This window comes from Capra hircus, chromosome 9 (assembly GCF_001704415.2).
Source record: "Capra hircus breed San Clemente chromosome 9, ASM170441v1, whole genome shotgun sequence".
In the NCBI taxonomy this organism is placed as follows: domain Eukaryota; kingdom Metazoa; phylum Chordata; class Mammalia; order Artiodactyla; family Bovidae; genus Capra; species Capra hircus.
Window position 1 is genome coordinate 48433398 of NC_030816.1, and position 24066 is coordinate 48457463.

At 36.8% G+C, this 24066-nt stretch overlaps 1 protein-coding gene across 1 annotated transcript in view; it reads left to right on the forward strand.

The window, feature by feature from the left end:
• Positions 1-24066, forward strand: part of RNGTT (RNA guanylyltransferase and 5'-phosphatase) — a 235757-nt gene that overhangs the window by 35043 nt on the left and 176648 nt on the right. Inside the window, exons 6-8 of the mRNA XM_018053155.1 lie at positions 537-777; positions 9885-9994; positions 11182-11283. Coding sequence (XP_017908644.1) covers positions 537-777; positions 9885-9994; positions 11182-11283 — 453 coding nt within the window. The remainder of the gene's footprint in view (positions 1-536; positions 778-9884; positions 9995-11181; positions 11284-24066) is intronic.

Here is a 24066-nt window from a genome sequence, read left to right on the forward strand (position 1 = left end):
TCATCCTCTGTGGTTCTCTACTGCATATATTCTGCCTCTGCCTTTCTGCCCTTTCAGATGCCCTAAAAGGTAACTCTACGCTATGTCGACTGCTATGTCAGACTCAGCCTATGCTTAGCCTCGCTCTGATGACCTCTGCTCTTAACGCTTGGGTCTGTTGAAAGTTCCTGAAAAACCAGCATGCTTTTACTTTATCTTCATGTTGCTTTTCCGTGACTGGTGTTTTCTGTTATAATCAGACCTCAACCTTTAAGGGTTTACTTAAATTCTTTACAGACTCTACCCAGGTCTCCTCATTACACTCATTGTAGTTTACCTTTAGAGTTTAGGAAATACCATGTACCTTGTGTTAAAACTGTTTCAGAATGATTTGTCTTAGTAGATTGAATGCCTTGAGAGTAGGGATTGTGATGTACCCATTTTATGAAACCTCTATTATACTTTGTTATAATAGCCTTAAATATAATAAGAGAAATTTGATAAATCTGCATAAATGGAGAGTAGTGAGGAAATTGCATGGTGTTTATTTTCCATAGTATTGAAGCAGCAGTTGCTACTTTTGCTCAAGCCAGACCACCAGGAATTTATAAGGGTGATTACTTGAAAGAACTTTTTCGTCGCTATGGTGATATAGAGGAAGCACCACCCCCACCTCTATTGCCAGATTGGTGTTTTGAGGATGATGAAGATGAAGATGAGGACGAGGATGGAAAAAAGGAATCAGAACCTGGGTCAAGCGCCTCCTTTGGTAAAAGGAGAAAAGAACGTTTAAAATTGGTAATGTTTAAAGCTATTATTATAGTCTACCTTTTTCCTCTACAGGCTTATTGAGATTTATGCAAATAGAATGTTGACTATGTTTGTTTTGCTGGATTTGTAAGGTTTCTCTATACCTGTTATTTCCAAAGACTCTTTTTTTTGACTGCACCATGTGGCTTGTGGGGTCTTAGTTCCCCAACTGAGGATTGAACCTAGACCCTTGGCAGTGAGAGTGTGGAATCTTAACTACTGGACCACCAGGAAAGTCCCCCAAAGACTTTTCTTAAAAATTAATTTTTATTGGAGTATAGTTGCTTTTGTTGTATTTGTTTCCTCTGTACAGCAAAGTGAATCAGTTAAACATACACAGTTATCCCCTCTTTAGATTCCCTTCCCTTTTAGGTCACCGCAAAGCATTGAGGAGAGTTTTCTATCCTCCCAAAGATTCTTGATAGCCATGGATCGTGGACTTTTCTACAAAAACTTTTCAGTTATATGAATTTTTCCTGTTTTTGTTTCTTAGGTAAACCAAAGAACTGTTAGATGTTAGATTGACAATTTATTGTTTCTTTGCAAAAGATATGAGATTCCAACTAAATATAAAGTGAATATTTTTCCTAGTGCTTTACAAACTTGTCCCATATTTAAAATAACTTTATACATAAATTCTCCTTTCCATGGGTGGCACTTTCATATTTTTCTGTAAAGTTGAATTCAGAAAACTCTTATTTCTTCAATAAGCAATTCCTATTAATCTTCTAGAAATACAAGGCCTAACAAAAAACATTAGGTGTAACCTTCTTTTCTTGGTGGGATAGTGGATATATTGAGAAGAAAAATGCTCACTGTGACTGTACATACAGAAGTATGTGTTGTAGGCCAAAGGGGAAAGTTAGGAAAATTGTGGTGGTGATTAATTGTTAATAAAGTTAATCATTCAGGTATGTGGGATACCATGGTTGAGTAGTAAGCAGTAAACCTCACAACTCATTTCTTAGTAGGTATTGATTCACAGGCAGGGAAGAGAATGCCTGAAATGTAACTCATAAAATATAATTATTTGGGACTTAAAGTTTCTTATTTGGAAAACATTTTGTTAATATGTATACATTTCAATCTTCAATATTCTACCACCACTAACAAGTGTATAAATTGCTTTGAAACATGAAACTAATTTCAAAAATAACATTTTTTTTAGTCTAACTTATTTTCTGGATTTATATCTGAAATTACTGAATCACATACCTGGAAAAATAAGTATCATATTCTAAAGAAAGTCTACTAGCATAACACATAGATGATTACCCTCCCGTATCATTTTTATGAGGGAATTCAACTGAATTTTTAAAGAGTAACATTAATTAGAAGCATATGCATAATGTATTCTTGAATTATGATCTAGTATTTAAAAGTGTAAAAGTTCTGAACAGCTTACTGGAAAAGGTCAGTTTTCATTCCAATCCCAAAGAAAGGCAATGCCAAAGAATGCTCAAACTACCGCACAATTGCACTCATCTCACACGCTAGTAAAGTAATGCTTAAAATTCTCCAAGCCAGGCTTCAGCAATACGTGAACCGTGAACTTCCAGATGTTCAAGCTGGTTTTAGAAAAGGCAGAGGAACCAGAGATCAAATTGCCAACATCGCTGGATCATCGAAAAAGCAAGAGCATTCCAAAAGGACATCTATTTCTGCTTTATTGACTATGCCAAAGCCTTTGGCTGTGTGGATCACAATAAACTGTGGACAATTCTGAAAGAGATGGGAATACCAGACCACCTGACCTGCCTCTTGAAAAACCTGTATGCAGGTCAGGAAGCAACAGTTAGACCTGGACATGGAACAACAGACTGGTTTCAAATAGGAAAAGAAGTATGTCAAGGCTGTATATTGTCACCCTGCTTATTTAACTTATATGCAGAGTACATCATGAGAAATGCTAGGCTGGATGAAGCACAAGCCGGAATCAGGATTGCTGGGAGAAATATCAATAACCTCAGATATGCAGATGACACCACCCTTATGGCAGAAAGTGAAAAGAGCCTCTTGATGAAAGTGAAAGAGGAGAGTGAAAAAGTTGGCTTAAAGCTCAACATTCAGAAAACGAAGATCATGGCATCCGATTCCATCACTTCATTGCAAATAGATGGGGAAACAGTGGAAACAGTGTCAGACTTTATTTTTGGGGGTTCCAAAATCACTGCAGGTGGTGATTGCAGCCATGAAATTAAAAGACGCTTACTCCTTGGAAGGAAGGTTACAACCAACCTAGACAGCATATTCAAAAGCAGAGACATTACTTTGTCAACGAAGGTCTGTCTAGTCAAGGCTATGGTTTTTCCAGTGGTCATGTATGGATGGGAGAGTTGGACTATAAAGAAAGCTGAGCACCAAAGAATTGATGCTTTTGAACTGTGGTGTTGGAGAAGACTCTTGAGAGTTCCTTGGACTGCAAGGAGATCCAACCAGTCCATCCTAAAGGAGATCAGTCCTGGGTGTTCATTGGAAGGACTGATGTTGAAACTGAAACTCCAATACTTTGGCCACCTGATGTGAAGAGCTGACTGATTTGAAAAGTCCCTGATGCTGGGAAAGATTGAGGGCAGGAGAAGGGGACGACAGAGGATGAGGTGATTGGATGGCATCACTGACTTGAGGACATGAATTTGAGTAAGCTCTGGGAGTTGGTGATGGACAGGGAAGCCTGGTGTGCTGCAGTATGGGGTCGCAAAGAGTTGGACACGACTAAGCGACTGGACTGAACTGAACTGAACTGAACTGATTTTACAGAATGAGTTAAGTTTGCAGCATTTATTTTTCTTTGCCAGCAGAAATGCTTTAAAAATTATATTCATTTAAAAATATTCAGTTAAGTACCATTAAATTCTTATTTTTACAAAAGAGCTCCAGTGGCATAAGAAGTGCATGAGAAGTGCATGTGTTTTTAGGGGGAAAAAATGACGTAAAATAAAAGCAAACCCAAACCTGGTTTCTCCTGTTTTGTTTTGTCAGTTACTAAGAGGAGTATTTAAAAATTCCTCACTCTGATTATGGATTTACCTACTTCTCCTTATAGTTCTCTTAGATTTTGCTTTATATGTTTTGAGGTGACACATTTCACATTCGTGTGAAAATGCCTTTATTTTCCCCATCTTTTTGAAGAACAGTTGTTCTTTGAAACCTAGGTTCTTGACTTCTGTGTTGGTACGTTGAACATATTATTCTGTAATTCATCTCTTTTGAGAAGTTGCTTCTTTAAAGGTAATTTCTTTTTGGTTTTGATTTCAGCAGTTTTACTATGATGTTTCTACCTGTGGTTTTCTTGCATTTTTCTAGCTTCCTACTTGCAGTGACTCTTGAATCTATGGTTGGATTTTTCTTTTATCAGTTTTAGATGTTCTTGGCTATTATCTCTTCAAATATTAATTTATATCAATTTTTTCATCTCTTTCCTTCTACCCAATAGACCTTTTATATTTTATTATTTCTTAAAATGTTGTCTATGTTCTTTTCAATATTTTCTATACTTTTGTTTCATTTTTTTCAGTCTGGATATTTTTTTCTGACCAAGTGTTTTAATTCTCTATTTTAAGTTTGTGCTGCTGTTAAATTTATCCATAGAGTTCTTAATTTTAGTTACTTTACTTTCACTTCTGGAATTTCAGCTTGAGTATTAAAATAACTTTCAGTTCTCTACTGGGATTCTGCATCTTGTCATTTAGGTTTTTGAGTTTATTAAGCCTATTTGAAAGCCCATGTGAGGTAACTGATGTACAGCTATCCTCTGCGACTTTTTTTTGTTTTTCTTCTTGTGTCCTTTGATTTCTAGTCCGTTGTAGTTTTTTTTTTTCCTTCCTACCTGGGTATTTCTGCTAGCTAGATATTATGTATGAAAAATTACGGAAATGGTTTGCGGCTCTATACCCTGTTATCTTCCTTCAGAGAAGATTTACTTTTGCTCCTATACAAGATAGGAGTAGAGAATCTTAACTCAGTTCGGAATTGAACTGTTAAAAGCTGGGCTTTAGTTTGAGAGCTGGTCTGATTTTGGTTTACCCCAGTTCCCAGAGTGTGGTCCTCTGGGAATTCTAACTGAAAGCCTGGAAAATTAAGCAGGACCTCTCCTCCTTGATGGCCTGGTACTCTAGTTTTTGTTTTCCTGTTCTTGTGATAAATGCTGAAAGTTCTGTTCAGTTTCTTACCCTCTCAGCTACTATTTTTGAAACAGTGCCTATAGATGAAAATCCTAGAGGAGAAAAATTATGCCAGCTGTCTAGCACATCTCTCTGGAATTCCATTCTTTCTAAGTTCTTGGCTTCAGGTCCTTAACACCTTTATAATTCTCTGATGTCTTAAAACAGGTACTTTTAACTTGTTTTGTAATGTTTTCTCATGGCTGCACCATTGATCTAAATAAGCTAGTCTGCCATTGCCAAAAGCAGCAAGCTTCCCTTCTCTGTTTTTGGAAGAAGCAGTTAGGTTTGATCTCTGACTGACATTGAGGACATGGTGGATTTCAAGAATATTTGTATTTATACTTCCAAAGGTAGAGTCATGAAAAAAGAAAACTCTAAAGCCTTATGTACTTTAGTAGGTTTTTCTTCTTTTCAGATCATAATTAGTAAATATTAAAATTGTTAAATACTTTTTATTTATAAAATAATATCTTACATTAAAGAAAGTTTAGAAACAAATAATCTTTCAGTTTTCACCCTACCACTAGCATTTTTATCATCTTAAAAGAATTTCTTCCTTTTTACTTACCTGTCTAGTTACCTATCTCTTTTAGAGTGTCCACAAGTGACTTAAAGTTCAGTTCTCTTTGTAAAATAAAAGTGTGAAAATCTGGAAGTGTATGTAGGGTTAAAAGTTATCTCTTTATTCCCACTTCCACTCTACTTTTTGATTATACTTCTAGATACTGACTTTTTCTATGCATTTACATACATTTATTCAGTTTAACCTGACTCCCCCTATCCGTTGTTAACATAAATGTATTTAATGTTAGCTTTTTTTTTTTCCACTTGGATATCTTTTCTTAGTACATTCAGAACTACCTCATTCCTTTTAGCTAGCACCAGAGGGAATAGTTTATAAGCAGCAAACAGAACATTCTTTAGAAGACAAGAGAGGGCATCAAGCCATGAAATAATGGCAGGCTATTATGAAAAAGAACTAGTTAGAGAACTTGGAAATGATAATAATAAAGAAAAAAATCAGGAGGTGGGTTTGATAGCAGCCTGAAGTTAGCAGTCTGGAGGAAATTATCAAACTGGAAGATCCAGCTAAGAAATTTTTCCTGGATGTAGCACGAAAGGACAAAGAAATATGAGGAATAGTTTAGAGTTTTAGGTAGTGACCTGTGTGAATGATTTAATAGTATGAAAAGTCACAGAGGGAACAAATATGGTAAGGATAGGAAATGTCTTTCTGAGGATTATTTTCTGTGGTACAGTAGAGTTAGGTCACAGTAGTGATCTTTCTTAAGATGGGAGGTGAGAAAAAGGAGACAGTTGTGTTCAGGGTCCACAGTACCGCCCCGCTTTTGAAAATTTGCTAGAACTCAGTATATACTTAGTTGTACTCAGAGCTAAGATTTAGTGCACCAATGAACTAAGAATATCCAGATCAAAAGGGGAAAAAAGAAGTGGAGTTTTGAGGAGTCCATGTGCAGGCTTCCTTATGCTCTCTCCTTCCCACAGGGAATCATACAGAGCTCACTCTTCCCACAGCAGTGGAAATGCAGCAGCGTGTGTGTGATGTTGCTGTCTAGGGAAGCTTGTTAGAGTCTCAGTGCCTAAGGTTTTTATTTATGGTTTGTCATGCAGACAGCATGTACCTAGCATGTATCGGTATTCCAGAATCCCAGAAGCAAAGCATTTGTTCAGCGTAAGTTTTATTGTCTGTACAGGTAGTTTAGGCATGATGACCCAGTCTTATCAGTTGACTGAGAACAGTGAAAGTCGTTTCCCAGATGCCATCCAGAGGCCCACCTGGCAAGCAGTCCTGTTATGTTAACTCTTTTCTACACACTGGTGCACACTGTTCGAGCAGTTTAATTATGAGCAAAAAGGGAGACTGAGGGTGATTGCTTGATGCAGAAATATTTGGGAAAGGCTTCAAGCATAGTTATTACTTGAGGATAAGGAACTAGTGGAATCAATGAAGTTGAAAATAACCTGAAATCATAGCGGAAGAAATGGCAGAGCAATTTCTGAGGAGACTGAAGGAAATGGAGCTCATGAGCAAATAGAAGTAGGTCTTTAACAAGAATAGGGAAGTCTCATCCTTTGCACTGAGATTGTGATTTTTCCTCAGTAAATTTCAGCTGCCTGTTTCCTTGTGGGTGGGGAATGCATCCCATCCACAAAGAGAGCTTTTATGTAACCAGCCACAGTGGTTATCTGCCCTACTTGATTCTGCTAATGGCTGAATGAGTTAGCCTGAATGGAAGAGGAGCTATAGAAAGAGGCCAGGAGAGCAGTGAGGATATAAGAGAATTGTTTACACTACCCTATTGGAGAAAGCGATGGCACCCCACTCCAGTACTCTTGCCTGGAAAATCCCATGGATGGAGAAGCCTGGTAGGCTGCAGTCCATGGGGTCGCTAAGAGTTGGATACAACTGAGCGACTTCACTTTCACTTTTCAATTTCATGCATTGGAGAAGGAAATGGCAACCCACTCCAGTGTTGCTTGGAGAATCCCAGGGACGGGGGAGCCTGCTGGGCTTCCGTCTATGGGGTCACACAGAGTCGGATACGACTGAAGTGACTTAGCAGCAGCAGCAGCAGAATAGGACTTGGGCAGTGAGAGAATGAGTGGTTTTCACTTAAGAGAAAAGTGAGTGGTTTTCTTGGTAGAGAGCTAGCTTCCAGTGAGGACACAGGGTACAAGGTGTTCGTGAAAAAGGTTAAGTTTACAGGGAAGGTTATTTATGAAAAAGAGATTCCAGGGTTTACATTGGAAAGGTGATTAATGATAAGATGAACCAAGAAGGGGCTCAGAAGCAGTGAGGACAAGACCATCAGAGAGGAAAGGTGACTGGAGAGTTGAATTTTGAGTAATGTCAGCAGTGTGGTTGACAGGCGTGACAGGTGTGGATGTAATCAATGGGCAAGTTCATGGTTAGAAAACTTTCATTTTTCTTTTATGTTAGTTGAGATTGAAGATAGTTAACAGAGAGCCAAGAGTGATTAGTTCTTTGTACTGAGGCTCAATATTTATGTATTCTGTTCAATTAAAAAATTTAGCTTCTTCAAATGTAGTGTTTGTGTTTTTAGGATTAATTTATGCTAATTTGACCTTTGCTTTTCAGAAATTATCATTGATTTTTTGCCTTTGTTTAGGAAATACATGCTCATAAGTGAAACTAGATACCTTCTTCATGTGAAACTTCTATACTATTAGTACTTTCAGAGTAAAGATGCTTTCTTTTTTTAATTAATATATACAAGATATAATTTTATCAGGATATTGAAGTTATTTGAGTATCTCAATAACTAAACATGTTGAAAAAACAACCACCTGATTAAGTTTTCCTTTGAAAATACTCTGTTTAGTTATTATATTTAATGGAGAAATGATTCTAAAACAGAAACTTCATTGGCTGATAAAGAGGGTTATGGTATAATAGGAGAGGAATGGTACTCTTTGATCCTTTGGCTCATGGAACCTACCTTGAAGGAAAACAAGGTAGATGACATTTTAAATAACTATAAAATATGATTCAGAACTAGGGGCAAAAAGTAGGATCAGTGTCTGGTGGATTGACCTAGGACTCTTCTAGATTTGACCTAGGACTCTTCTAGATGTGTATGTACTAAACATTGCATTCTTTTTTTCCCTTCCCAAATAGTTCAGGTTGCCAAGTCTTTGCCAGAAGATTGATCATTGCAGTTTGCAGACCATATTTTTTATTCCTTAATTACATTAACAGCTCTCTAGCTGTTTTATAGATTTTTCTTGAGACTGATGCCAGCCCTCTTATGGGTTGCAAAGTAATTGTAACATGAATCTAGACTATTTTTTTAGTGTCTAAAATTTCCAGGAGTGTTCTTTATTTGATACATAAATTCTCCATCTGCTTCACTTCTCTGTGATATTTTAAAAGTATATTTGCTATGAAAGACAATAATACATTTTCTGTAGTTCTGAGTCAAGGAATTTAGATTAAAACTTCAGGGATGATAGAGAAGGAAATGGGAGCCCACTCCAGTATTCTTGCCTGGGAAATCCCATGGACAGAGGAGCCTGGCGGGCTACAGTCCATGGGGTTGCAAAAGAGTTGGACAGGACTGAGCGACTGAGCAACCAAAAGTACGAAGTGTTCAATCCTAACTGGTTAGCTGGAAATCATTTAGAAGTTGTGTGGGTCAAAGCGGTGGAGAATGTACGTGTTAGATCTCATTCAGTTAGTAACCTTTACAGAATCCTGTGTATGTTTATTAAACAATAAACCAAAAGCGTTTGTATTAAAAAAAAATTCAGTGATGAGTAATATTTAGTTTTTATGTTGATACATCCAATGACTATAGCTTGGCCATTTTGTCTACTGTTATAGTCTTATTCTAGTTTACAAAGGTATATATTGTAGGTGTGTATCTCAAAATCCAAGCTCCATTAGTGACACAACTTCCCATCCTCTTCAATGGGAATCATTGGTGAATGGTATAGTTTAGACCTGGGTTCAAATTCTGTTCTTACCATTTGAATAAATTGCATAAAATCTTTATGCCGCATTTGTTCATGTATGAAATAAATGTAATGCAGTCTGATTTTCAGAACTGTTAAATAAAGGTTAGAGAAACTGTAAAATGCCAGGTACTTTGCCTAACTGAGTAAATGGTGGGTAAGTTATTATTGCTGTTATGATTCCTGAGTAGTGACCACGGTTGCTTTGATAGCATGATATAGACACTGGGCTATATATGTACGTTGAAAATCATATGCCTGATTAAGGAAAACTAGTGTACAGTCCCAGAGAAGTCTACAGAACCTCCTGTAGCAGACTATTTGTTGCATATATTTACTCAGATTTCTGAAAATAAATGAATCTGTCATTCTGTCTAATCTTTGTAGATAGATTTGAACTCTAATATATTTTTCTTTTCCTTTTATTTTCAGGGTGCTATTTTTTTGGAGGGTGTAACTGTTAAAGGTGTAACTCAAGTAACAACTCAGCCAAAGTTAGGAGAGGTACAGCAGAAGTGTCATCAATTCTGCGGCTGGGAAGGGTAATAAGCATTTTAAGTTTTAATTAAAGTTTTAAGTAAGATTTATTCTTACTCTGCAGTACTTAACATTAATGCAAACAGTGACATAGCTTCTTTGCTCCATGAAATTTCTGTGTTTACATAGAATTCTTTGTCAAGCAAAAGTTTATCAGATTTTTCTCAAGATAAACAGTGTAATAACTAGATTTTTGAGTCAAAATTAGATGACTCACATGTCTTCTCTAGAGGAATAGAAAATTACTGTTGTTACCTTCTGGTATTTGTTTTGTGGGTTTGATTATACTGTTGCTGATTAGAGTTTTGGTTGCCCTTATGATTTTATTAAGAAAGAAGAGGTGAAACTTGAATGAGCCTCCCTTTCCAGTTTTTCTGTCATCAGAAACCTGGAAGAATCAGCTTTAAATATACTCTGCCCCTTACCATGACTTGAAGATATTCATAAGACATTTCATAGCAGAGTATTCAGGGGAGAGTTCATGGCTCTTATCTGTTGCTCCCAGGTCTTGGTCTGTGGTCATTCCTGTTGGTTTTTGCCGTCTGTGGCAGAAAACTTTAATACAGTTAGAACATGATGAAATAGTGTTATTGTTAAAAATTCCTAATATAAAGAACTTTTTGGACTGGTACATGCAGATCAATCAACTAGAAATAATTTTAACTGAAAGCTGCAAATGATGATGAAGTGATGTCAGTTTTAGTGTTCTGTTAAACCCTTGCCAGTGTACCTTAATCTCGACCTACATTTCTCCTGTTTTGTCACGTCTGGGCATCTTTTGAGCAGAAACTTGCCAACCCTGCAGAGTTATGCCAAGTTGGCAGTGTCATGATGGAGAAGTATGGGGCCTAGAGCAATGTAAGATAATTAAGGCAAGACTTCTTCCTGAAGTAAAAGACTTGTAAATATATATGCTTTACTATTTAAGTCATGTATTTAATATTTAAAAATTAGCCCAGTAGTCATGATTCATAGTGGCATTTAGGATCTTGTTAACTCACATTTTAAAATGTCAAGAAAATGATAACATTTTGTTAGCATTCTTGTGAAAGCTGATATTACTCCAACTGATGTTAATTTCATGATTGGGAGACCATTGTGCTACATGTGTGACTCATGTGAGATTGGTTTAAGACATGTATTGCTTTGTATGGATACCAGCCATAATAGTGATACAGTGATCTTCGTTAAGGTCTGGATTCCCTGGAGCCCAGCCTGTTTCCATGGACAAGCAAAACATTAAACTTTTGGAGCAGAAGCCATATAAAGTAAGCTGGAAAGCAGATGGTACTCGGTAAGTTAGACTTCTGAAAAAGAAAAGTTATACTAAATAACCCAAATGCTTGAAGAATATTGCTTTGTTGTGAGAGAAGGTTTGTACTTTTGGGAGTGACATGAACAGCGAAATAAACTGTTTCATATATTGTATAGTTTTTGTTTTTTTCTAGTATTCTTAGTTGTCTACTACAGTTATCTCATTTTTTAAATATTTGGTTTCAGATTAAATGTAAATCTGAAAGTATTTTTTCTTAATAATATTGTACTTTTGGTATGTCTGCTGCCCACCACCTTGTCTTTAATGGTTACTGGGCACTTCTAAAATTAACAGATGTATTATGAGTTTATAATCTAAAAATTACCAAGTCCCCTGATTCATTCTGTATTTTATTCCTTCGATAGTTTTTCCTTTTTCTGTTAATCCTTACTAATACTTTTTGTAATTTTATCCACTCTTAAGGTTCTATTCTTACAACAGAGCTTAGCTTCACATTTCATATTCCTAAGTTTAAAAGTATTGATTAGTAAAAATTTTATGCTTCCTCAATACCAGTTAACTTTTTCTCGATTGTAATCTATTTTATATGGCTTTGCTATATATGTATTTATTCATTCAGTGCATTTTATACCAGTTGAAATAACTGCTTTAACAGATATTAATAAAGTCATTAATTTTTTCATAATGAAAATATTTTAGAATAATTAGACTGTATGTAGTATGTGTATGGGCTTCCCCGGTGGCTCAGCAGTAAAAGAATCCACCTGCAGTGCAGGAGGTACAGGTTCGATTCCTGGGTCAGGAAGGTCCCCTGGAGGAGGGCATGGCAGCCTTCCCCAGTATTCTCGTCTGAAGAATCCCATGGACAGAGGAGATTGGCGGGCTACAGTCAGTAGGGTCACAAAGAGTCGGACACAACTGAAGCAACTTAGCATGAACGCACATATATTTATGTGATATATACACACGCATATGGGGCTTCCTTCGTGGCTCAGAAGGTAAAGAGTCTGCCTGCAATGCAGGAGACCCTGGTTTGAGCCCTGAGTTGGGAAAATCCCCTGGAGAAGGAAATGGCAACCCATTCTGGGTACTCTTGCCTGGAAAATCCCATGGACAGAGAAGGCTGGAAGGCTACAGTCCATGGGGTTGCAAAGAGTTGGACGTGACTGAGCAACTTCACTTTCACTTTCATATATACATATATGTATATTTTAGTTATTTTAGTTTTTTTCCAGGTTTGTTGAGATACAATTTGACATGGCATTAAGCAGGTTTAAGGTGTACAGATTGTTGATTTGGTACACATATGTTGCAAAATGGTTACTGCTGTGGTGTTAACTAACACTTCTATCACTTCCATAATAACCATTTCTTTTCGATAGCGAGAACATTTAAGATCTATCATCTTAGCAATTTTCAAGTATGTAAACACAATAGTAACTATAATCAGCATGTTGTGCATTAGATCATCAAAACTTATTTGTCTTATACCTGGCAGCTTGTACCCTTTGATTAGTATCTCCTCATTTTTCCCACCCTCTCATCCCTTGGTAACTACCATTCCAGTTTTGGTTTCTGTGAGTTTGGCTTTTTTAGATTCCACATATAAGTGACATCTTACAGTATTTGTCTTTTTCTGCCTTATTCCATTTAACTGATGTCCTCAAGTTCCATGTTGTCACAAGTGACAGGGTTTTCTTCTTTCTCATGGCTGAGTAATATTCCATTGTGTGTGTGTGTATAATATACATTTTAAAAATTATATATATATACTTACATGCATCATTTTTATTCATCTGTTGGTGGATAGGTTATTTTCATATCTTGTCTATTGTGAATAATGCTGCAGTAAAAATGGGAAAGAAAATAATCTCTTTAAGATCCTGTTTTAATATTTTATTTTTAAATATTATTTTGAAGATGATATAAGTTGCATTTGATTTTTATGACAGTTTTTGAATGTCAAAATGATAATTATATCTTTTTTTTTTAATACTGTCTTCATCTACATTTAACTTTGTGGTGACCTTAAAAGATACCTTTGGAGATATGGAGTGGATATAACTTGATTTTACTGTTAATATTAATATTTTTATAACTACTATTGTAATGCCAATAATGAAGTAAAAGAAAAGAACTCAAAGTATATTTGCCATAAGAAGTATGTAATGCTGTGGGAATAATTTGTATAGATAAGCAAAAGTCTTTTAATGAATTGATAGCCATAATGAAAGCAAACCTTACGAGAACTGAGACTTTTGTCTTCCTAACCGCTGTGTCCTCAGTGCCTAGAATAGTGCCTGGCACGTGATGGGCACTCAGTAAATGTTTATTGGATCAATTAATCATTGAAAAGCTGTCAATGTCGTCGCATGAAAGTTATGGGAACATTTGTGATGGTTGTGAAATTTTTGAGATTTTAAATGTGACAACTCTCTGTCACATTAATTTCCAAACAAAAATGTAACCAATTAGTCAAAAGAAGCAGCAGCAGCAGCAGCATATTTCAAAGAACGTGACACATAGGGTAGGATAAAGCTAGATGACCCTAAGAAAAATGTTTGGATTCGTATAAGATAATGGCAATCCATTACCCAATAGATTTGCTGTAAAAGGATTAAATAAAGTAATTCCAAACAATTAGCATACAGTGGACACTCCGTAAAAGATAGCTACTGATATTTTCACACATGCTTCTGATATATGTGTATTATATGTGTGTGTGTATATATATATATGTAATACACATATATATACAAGCATTCTTGCTTTAAGAAAAATTGAATACACAATTCATTGTAGTTATTGCTTAACTTCTGGTTTTAAGCTTTTATATAAGCAGTTTACTAAACGTATACATTTGAAATGTAAATTGTAATTTTTTTTTCTCATAAAAATGTCCTATGCCTTTGTTTTAATTGAGTGCTAGACATGTAGTCATGCTATACTTGTCCTGACAAATACTTGGTGACTTGTAGAAATAGCTGTTATGTAGATAAACCATTTATAATATGTTCAGGGAGCTTCTGAACATAGTTACTGCTCTAATGGTTTTTATACAGAACAGTGTAATTACCCCAGGAAGTTAGTAACTTGCTTGGATCCTTTGATATGTTATCTCATTAATAATGTTTGTAGCAGATGTTTATTCCAGTGAGTGGAACTGAATGTTCAGACAGGAATAGTGTGGATAGGATAATGAGATGCTACACTAGAAAAGTTTTATATACTGAGAGGAATATTAAAGAGGTTTTAGATATCTCTGGAATAATTTTCAGTGAGCTACAAACAGATGATATTTTATGCTGTTTAGGAACAGAATGAGTAAATCAAATTATTAACAATTCAGTGATGTTACACTGCTATAATTTAGATTTGTTCACTTAGCAGGTTTTTAGTTCCTCTTGAGGGAAGATATCAGAGCAGATAAATTTCTGTTTAGCCCTAATTTTCTTTTGATCACGAAGTAAGTAGTTTTTTTTTTCTGGTATATAACAACTTTGACTGAATATTGCATTTAATAAGAATTTACTTCCTGTCTTATTTCCTAATAAGTATGAATTAGGGCCATAACATTGTATCTAATATTTAGAAACTCACCTGTAAATAAAGCTATGCCTGGAAAGGATTTTTAATTTGTGAACTCTTCTAGGGAGACTTAGTGTATTTGTGGTGATAACTTTCCTTCCAAGGAGCAAGCATCTTTTAATTTCATGGCTGCAATCACCATCTGCAGTGATTTTGGAGCCCCCCAAAATAAAGTCTGACACTTGTTTCCACTGTTTCCCCATCTATGTCCCATGAAGTGATGGGACTGGATGCCAAGATCTTCGTTTTCTGAATGTTGAGCTTTAAGCCAACTTTTTCACTCTCCTCTTTCACTTTCATCAAGAGGCTCTTTAGTTCTTCTTCGCTTTCTGCCATAAGGGTGGTGTCATCTGCATATCTGAAGTTATTGATATTTCTCCTGGCAATCTTGATTCCCGCTTGTGCTTTTTCCAGCCTAGCATTTCTCATGATGTACTCTGCATATAAGTTAAATAAGCAGGGTGACAATATACAGCCTTGATGTACTCCTTTTCCTATTTGGAACCAGTCTGTTGTTCCATGTCCAGTTCTAACTGTTGCTTCCTGACCTGCATACAGGTATCTCAAGAGGCCGGTCAGGTGGTCTGGTATTCCCATCTCTTTCAGAATTGTCCACAGTTTATTGTGATCCACACAGTCAAAGGCTTTGGCATAGTCAATAAAGCAGAAATAGATGTTCTTTTGGAATGCTCTTGCTTTCTCGATGATCCAGCGATGTTGGCAATTTGATCTCTGGTTCCTCTGCCTTTTCTAAAACCAGCTTGAACATCTGGAAGTTCACGGTTCACGTATTGCTGAAGCCTGGCTTGGAGAATTTTAAGCATTACTTTACTAGTGTGTGAGATGAGTGCAATTGTGTGGTAGTTTGAGCATTCTTTGGCATTGCCTTTCTTTGAGATTGGAATGAAAACTGACCTTTTCCAGTCCTGTGGCCACTGCTGAGTTTTCCAAATTTGCTGGCATATTGAGTGCAGCACTTCCACAGCATCATCTTTCAGGCTTTGAAATAGCTCAATTGGAATTCCATCATCTCCACTAGCTTTGTTCATAGTGATGCTTCCTAAGGCCCACCTGGCTACAAATTCCAGGATGTCTGGCTCTAGGTGAGTGTTAGTGATCACACCTTTGGGATTATCTGGGTCATGAAGATCTTTTTTGTACAGTTCTTCTGTGTATTCTTGCCACCTCTTCTTAATATCTTCTGCTTCTGTTAGGTCCATACCATTTCTGTCCTTCATCGAGCCCATCTTTGCATGAAATGTAAAGATGGTATCCCTTGGCATCTCTAATTTTCTTGAAGAGATCTCTAGTCTTTGCCATTCTGTTCTTTTCCTCTATTTCTTTGTATTGATCGCTGAGGAAGGTTTCTTACCTCTCCTTGCTACTCTTTGGAACTCTGCATTCAAATGGGTATATCTTTCCTTTTCTCCTTTGCCTTTTGCCTCTCTTCTTTTCACAGCTATTTGTAAGGCCTCCTCAGAAAGCCATTTTGCTTTTTTGCATTTGTTTTTCTTGGGGATGGTCTTGCTCCCAGTCTCCTGTACAATATCACAAACCTCCGTTTATAGTCATCAGGCACTCTGTCTATCAGATCTAGTCCCTTAAATCTATTTCTCACCTCCACTGTATATTCGTAAGGGATTTGATTTAGGTCATACCTGAATGTATCTAGTGGTTTTACCCACTTTGTTCAATTTAAGTCTGAATTTGACAATAAGGAGTTCATGATCTGAGCCACAGTCAGCTCCTGGTCTTGTTTTTGCTGACTATATAGAGTTCCTTCATCTTTGGCTGCAAAGGATAAAATCAATCTGATTATATCAATTATAATTATATCAGTTACAATTATATCAATTATATCTGATTATATCAATCAATTATATCTAGTTATGACCAACCTAGACAGCATATTAAAAAGCAGAGACATTACTTTGTCAACAAAGGTCCATCTAGTCAAGGCTCTGGTTTTTCCTGTGGTCATGTATGGTTGTGAGAGTTGGACTATAAAGAAAGCTGAGCGCCAAAGAATTGATACTTTTGAACTGTGGTGTTGGAGAAGACTCTTGAGAGTCCCATGGACTGCAAGGAGATTCAACCAGTCCATTCTAAAGGAGATCACTCCTGGGTGTTCATTGGAGGGACTGATGTTGAAACTCCAATACTTTGGCCACCTGATGTGGAGAGCTGACTCATTTGAAAAGACCCTGATGCTGGGAAAGATTGAAGGAAGGAGGAGAAGGGGACGACAGAGGATGAGATGGTTGGATGGCATCACCGACACAATGGACATGGGTTTGGATGAACTCCAGGAGTTGGTGATGGACAGGGAGGCCTGGCGTGCTGTGGTTCATGTGATTGCAAAGAGTCAAAGATGACTGAGTGACTGAACTGAAGTGAATGTGTCTGTGGATATATTTGAGGGGGTGGAATCCAGAAAATAGAATATTTGCTTTAATCTTGTAACTAGATAGAGGCAAAATTGGCAGTACAGCATTGGTCTTCTGTAGCTTTCTTTTTTTCCCTCTTCATTGCTCTGTATTTTAGAATTTGGGCTTCCAAGATATGATTTAATGTTGTTTTTCTTCATTATATAGTTAGCTCATTTTGAAACTTAATGAAAATTTAGCACCTTATTTCAAATGATAACTCTAAACCAGGTTTCATTATTTGAAGACTCCGGTCCTGTTTTTTAACAGTTTCATTAGAACTATTAATACTGTCAGGGTGCAAGGCCAGTTTTTTTGCATCTGGGAGGAACACAAGAAAGCCATAACTGCTGTGTTCCTTTCTTATGTTCCCTTCATGGCGAAGGGAGACAAATAAGGAGTGATTAGAAGTTGATCAGAAACACTGTTTATTGATCTAAAGCTATAGTTGATGATATCTGATAGTAAATTGATTGAAAAAAGAAAGTAGTGGAACTCATTTTACTCTTACTCCTTCTCTAAGCTCACACCTTACTTACCATTATTTGAAGTAGACAAAGTGGGGCTGCTTTGGTTGTTGAACATTTAGGGGCAGCATGTGGAGTTGTATTCTGGGTGGCCTCTTAAGGTCACCATGGAACTTTTTAGGATAGCATGTCCCAAATGCTGCTGGATGTTTGGGTTACATCGGTGGCTCAGATGGTAAAGAATCTGCCGCAATGCAGAAGACTCCTGGGTTGGGAAGATCCCCTGGAGAAGGGAATGGCAACCCACTCCAGTATTCTTTCCTGGAGGATCCCATGGACAGAGGAGCCTGGTGGCCTACAGTCCATGGGGGTCACAAAGAGTCAGGCAAGACTGAGCGGCTAACACTTTCATTTTCACCATTGTGGTAGTATTACCATCATGTGTGAGTGTGTGTTCTTTCGCTCACTCATGTCTCACTGTTTGCAGCCACATGCACCATAGTCCACCAGGCTCCTCTGTCAATGGGATTCTCCAGGCAAAAAACTGGAGTGGGTTGCCATACTCTCTTCCAGGGGATCTTCCCAACCCTGTGGCTCCCACATTGGCAAACGAATTCTTTACCTCTGAGCCACTTGGGAAGCCCCTATTACCATCATAGTAAGCTTTTCTTTTTTTTTTTTAAAGAAAAAATCTAGAGATCCAAATTCAGTAGGATTTAGTTGGCTTTGAGAATTTGGTTTCCAGAGCACCCCCGCTACTTCAGATTTCTAGCCAAGTCCAGGAACCACTGCCCTTAGTGCCCTGTTGAGTGAGCACAGTTTAAAAATCAGTGATCTAAACCAGAGCAGTGTTTGAAATTCAAAGTGTAGTTGCTCAGTCATGTTCAACTCTTTGTGATCCTATAAACTGTAGCCCTCCAGGCTTCTCTGTCCTTGGGATTTTCCAGGCAAGAATACTGGAGAGGGTTGCCATTTCCTTCTCCAAGAGCAGTGTTTAGCCAGCCATTGAGTTAAGGATATAGCTGAGGATTTGTCCATTAATTGATTAAAGGAGATTCATATCAAATGGTTGTTAGCATGATGTTCAATAAATGTTATTGTTACCATAGTGTAAGACTCCCTGGGCAGTCATTTTCACTTGGTAATCATCATTTAGTTTCCCAGAATCTATTCAAAATTCTCTTAGGTTGTGGGGTAGTTACTGTACAAGATTAAAAGTGGGTATAGGACAAAAGCAGTCTAATATTTTAAAAGCAAACTTTTGAAATAAATGTCAGCTACTCAAATCTTTAGGACTTACCAAAGGATAAAAAAGCACCTTTAAATATTAATTTCTTTCATTAAACTACTTATTAATATGAAAGTTACTACTTAATAACAGAGATACTATCTCTGAAATGCTACTTAAAAATAGAAAATCAACTGAATTCATTACCAAATTTGGCTCAAAAACTCTTAGAGCTAAACAGAACATACACAGGTAAAACCTGTGTTGCAAACATAAGAGCAGTCCCTGGTTAAAATTTGAGGTTGTCCATATTCTAGGGGTAATGAGCGTCTGAAACTTTGAAACATTAATAAAAGCCCCTTTTGTTAATATTCTTAAATATATATGTATTTAAATAGAGCTATGCTATAGAAGTCAAATATATGAGGAGAAAATATATATTGACAGTGATAAAATATATATTAAGTCATATATATATATATACACACACACACACATTCAGTTCAGTTGCTCAGTTGTGTCCGACTCTTTGCGACCCCATGGATTGCAGCACGCCAAGCTTCCCTGTCCATCACTAGCTCCCGGACTGACTGGCGTCCATCATGTCCATCAAGTCCAGACTCATGTCCATCAAGTCAGTGATGCCATCCAACCATCTCATCTTCTGTCGTCTCCTTCTCCTGCCTTCAATCTTTCCTAGCATCAGGGTCTTTTCAAATGAGTTGGTTCTTTGCATCAGGTGGCCAAAGTATTGGAGTTTCAGCTTTAGCATCAGTCCTTCCAATGAATATTCAGGTTTGATTTCCTTTAGGATTGACCTGTTTGATCTCCTTGTAGTCCAAGGGACTCTCAAGAGTCTTCTCCAACACCATAGTTCAAAAGCATCAGTTCTTCGGTGATCAGCTTTTTTTATAATCCAACTCTCACATCCCTATATGACTACTGGAAAAATTATATCTTTGACTAGATGGACCTTTGTTGGCAAAGTAATGTCTCTTCTTTTTAATTTGCTATCTGGGTTGGTCATAGCTTTTCTTCCAAGGAGCAAGCATCTTTTAATTTCCTGACTGCGGTCACCATCTGCAGTGATTTTGGAGACCCCAAAATAAAGTCTCTCACTGTTTCCATTGTTTCCTCATATATATTACATATATATATATTAACAGTGATAAAAAACCACCTGATCCTCCATATAGATGGATATGATATATTCTCTTCTGTTATAAACTATGGAAAACTATCTGGTTTCCCTCAAATTGCTTTGTGATGGTAATTGGAATTGCCTTGCCCCTTTCACTTAATGGGCTTCCCTTGTGGCTCAGCTGGTAAAGAATCTGCCTGCAGTGTGGGAGACCTGAGTTCGATCTCTGGGTTGGGAAGATAACCCTGGAGAAGGCAAAGGCTACCCACTCCAAAATTCTGGTCTGCAGTATTCCATGGACTGTATAGTCCATCTCAAAGAGTCGGACATGACTGAGCGACATTCACTTTCACTTAATGGCAAAATCTGTATCTTTGAAGAAATAATATTTATTGCTTTACTAGATAACTGTGCTACTTTAGGAATTAGAGGATCTCAAAGACAATATAAGACACTGTAGGAAAGCAAGATACAATTCTTGACCTTGAAGCAGCTTTAAGATGTATTAAGAGATGTAGTAAAATTGTGTGTAGTACAAAGCACGATAAATAAGGAGAGGTAACAAAGAACTGCTTAGGAGCATTACTTGATATTCCGTATGAAATATGAGTGCTCATTTTGATTTTAGGAGTATAATAATGGGTATCCTAGATGGATGTTTACCTGTGATAGTGGAATACAAAAGAGATACAGACACACTTGTTATTTAGTATTGCCTAATGCTACTAAGCTCACTGGAGGACATCTACCCCCTACTCCCATCTCAGCAATAGAGCTATGAGTGTGAGGTATGAGGATGAGATGTTAAGGGGATTTTCCTACTAATTTTTTTCACAATTTCATGATACTTTAAGAACTGGTTATTTGCTCACGTGCTTTAGTTAATTATTATAGAAATGGTAAGTACTAGGTTGACTGAGAAAGAAAATTCACAAAGAGTTTGTGAAATCAGTGTAAAAATGCTTGAAAGAATTATAATTTTTTTTTAAGGAAGGTGTGCTTTATATAAAAGAAAATTGGAAGCAATCAATCATGTCAAGGGACAAATATAAAAAATAAAGTCTTTGGAATATTTCTTTTGATCTTTTCTTCTCATGAGGACTGATTATTTTATAAAATTAAAATGTTTTTATACCTTTCAGCCCCTTTGATATGTAAGTGCTGCCCAAACCATTTTTTGTGGCTTTAAAATTTTATTCCAGATCAAGGTAAATCTTGAGAAATCAATGTGGCTTTTTACCCTCTCTCATGGAAGACCAGTTAAAAGGATATTGTATTTTACATAGTTAATTTGTGCATGACTATGAAGTTTTGAAAAGCATGACCTGTAATATTCATGGTAATCAGTGCAAATAAATATACCATTTGATTTTACACTTTGAAGTCTAATGAAGCTCTGTATTCTCATTGTGAACAGAGCTACTTAATCTAAAAGTAACCAGTTAAAATAGCTAACAGAGGCTTCTTATCCTTAGAACAGATAGATTCATGAGATTTGTTTACTAGTATTGGAACTAATTACCTGATTTGTGTAATGAATAATAATTTTGCAGTTTTCTATTAACTTGAAAGATTTTCAAATCCTCTTAATTAGGTCAAAATCAATGAATATGTCTATACCTTATAATTAGTACATCCTAAATATTTTTCTGTTTCATTAAACATTTTTCTATTAGATGACTAAAATAAAATTATTTATTAAGGTAAGCCTTGTTTCAGATTAAATAAATCAAGCAATACTAGAAAGCTTATGATGAAAGTCACTTCTCCATCGCCTCTTTCTTTCTATCCGTTTTACTCCCTAAAGACAACCACTGCCCGCCCCCCACTCCATTATTGCCTTATTATGGTGGCCTGGAAATGAACCTGTGATATCTCCCAAGGTCTAAGGCAACCACTTTTAGCCTTTCTTTTTTTGTTTCTTTTAATTTATCCTGTGATTATCCTCATATCTGTGAGTAACATGTTTATGTTGATGTTTATTAACTTTCGGTGAGTTTCTAATATGGTCATGAGAATGTGACTCACCAATTTCTCTGTGCCCGTCTGTTGTTTCTTTTAGTTTCTTATCATAGATAAAACTATTATTGATAGTTTCTCATTTATCATGCCTCTATATTTAATCTTCCCTTTATTCTAATAACCCTTACTTAGTATTTCTTAATTATTTTATTTTTTAATTAATTGATTATTTTGGGGCACACTAAGCAGCATGTGGGATCCTAATCCCCAGCCAGGGATTGAACCACACCGTCTGCACTGGAAGGTGGAGTCTTAACCAGTGGACTGCTAGGGGTGACCCAGTATTTCTTAACTCTTGTAAGATGTAAACTTTAGAGTTCTAGGTCTTCCATCTGCTTCTTTACATTAGCTCTAACTTTAATATTTTCAACTCTGTTTACATTTACATGCTGTTTGTTAAACATAGGTTTTTGTTTTCTGTCAAGGTTGATTTAAATGGTAAAAAATACTTAAAATTTTTTTCTTACTGAACTGTTGTTTAGATTAGTGGAAAGGAATATATTTCCTTTTTTATGATGTGAAAAGAAATCACTCCGATATTTCTAACACATAGGGACTTACTACATAGAATTGATTACAAAGACATTGTAAGAACAAGAAAGCAAAAGGGTGAGAGAGGTTCAGCGAGCTGCTACTGCCTCTGGTGGGAGCCTGGTTAGCACTTGCTGCCCAGAAGCAGGAGAGGTACTGCCTGTGTGGCTGCTGCTGCTGGTGCCACTCACCACTGCACGCCAGCTGCCACTCCCCGGGGTTTCTACCCCAAAGAGCCCTGCTGTCTGTCATCTTGTGGCTGCTGCCTTCAGTGCATCTGAGATGCTGACAGAAACAGATCAATAGGTTTTTTCCCTTCCCCTTTTTTCCAGTCTCCTTCCAGGGAGCTGGCAAAGGAATCGGGGTAGGGTCATTTGCTTACTTCTCAACCAAGATCCATTGAGAGCAAGTGCTAGGATGGAGCTGACCACTAAAGACAGTCACCATGCTCAGGGTTCAAAATCATGCCTTCACTGCCACTTCAAGTAGAATGTTCCTTTTGTCAAGTTTAAATAGGTTCTTTTTTACTCTAGTCATTGCCTTTACCCTATAATTAAGTGTTTTCAAAGTTTTACTCATTTGATTTCTTCTTTGAATTATTTTTTATTATCCCAAGGACTTTTTTCTCTTTTATAGCCTTCTGTGATTTTTGGCCTGTGTATAAAGCTCTGTTCCCAACTTTTATCCTGGTTGGATCTAGCTTTCTGGATTCATTGTTTCTCTTCCCTCCCTCTCTTCCCATCGTTTCTTTTTAAATTTAGGTATATTCTCTTATTTTGCAGGAGTACCTCCTTTAGTCACTTCCTAAGAAAGTTATATATAAGAAGTAACCCATAAGCATGCTTAGGTGTATGAAAATGCTGTTCCTCTGGTCCTGAGTTTAGTATTTTGGCTGTGTATAAAAGTTTAGATTAGAAATGATTTTCCCTCAAAATAACAAAAACCTTAACTGCTATTAACCTCTGCCACTGATAAAAGTTGTGTTATCATTCTAATTCTAGTGCCGTGTACGTGGTTTGCCCCTGGAAACTTTTAGAATTTTCTCTTTGTTCTTGTCCTGAAGTTTTTCAGTGGACCAGTGGATGACTAATTATGTGGGTCTACACTACCCCGCACCCCCCTTTCCATTCATTGGCACCTGGAGATCACTTGAATCTGAAAACCTGAGCTCTTCCATTCAGGGTAATTTTATCTCTCCTATTCTGTTTCCTCCTTTTTTCCCTTCTGTTTTCCCCCTTTAGACCTACTATTGATTGTTATACTGCCTAGATTCTTTTTCTTCTCTAATCTTTTCTGTCATACTTTTCATCTGCTGGTCTCTTTTTTCAGCTTTCTGATAGGCTTTCTCATTATTTCTTCCTATACTTCTAATGAATTACTAATTTCAATATTTATGCT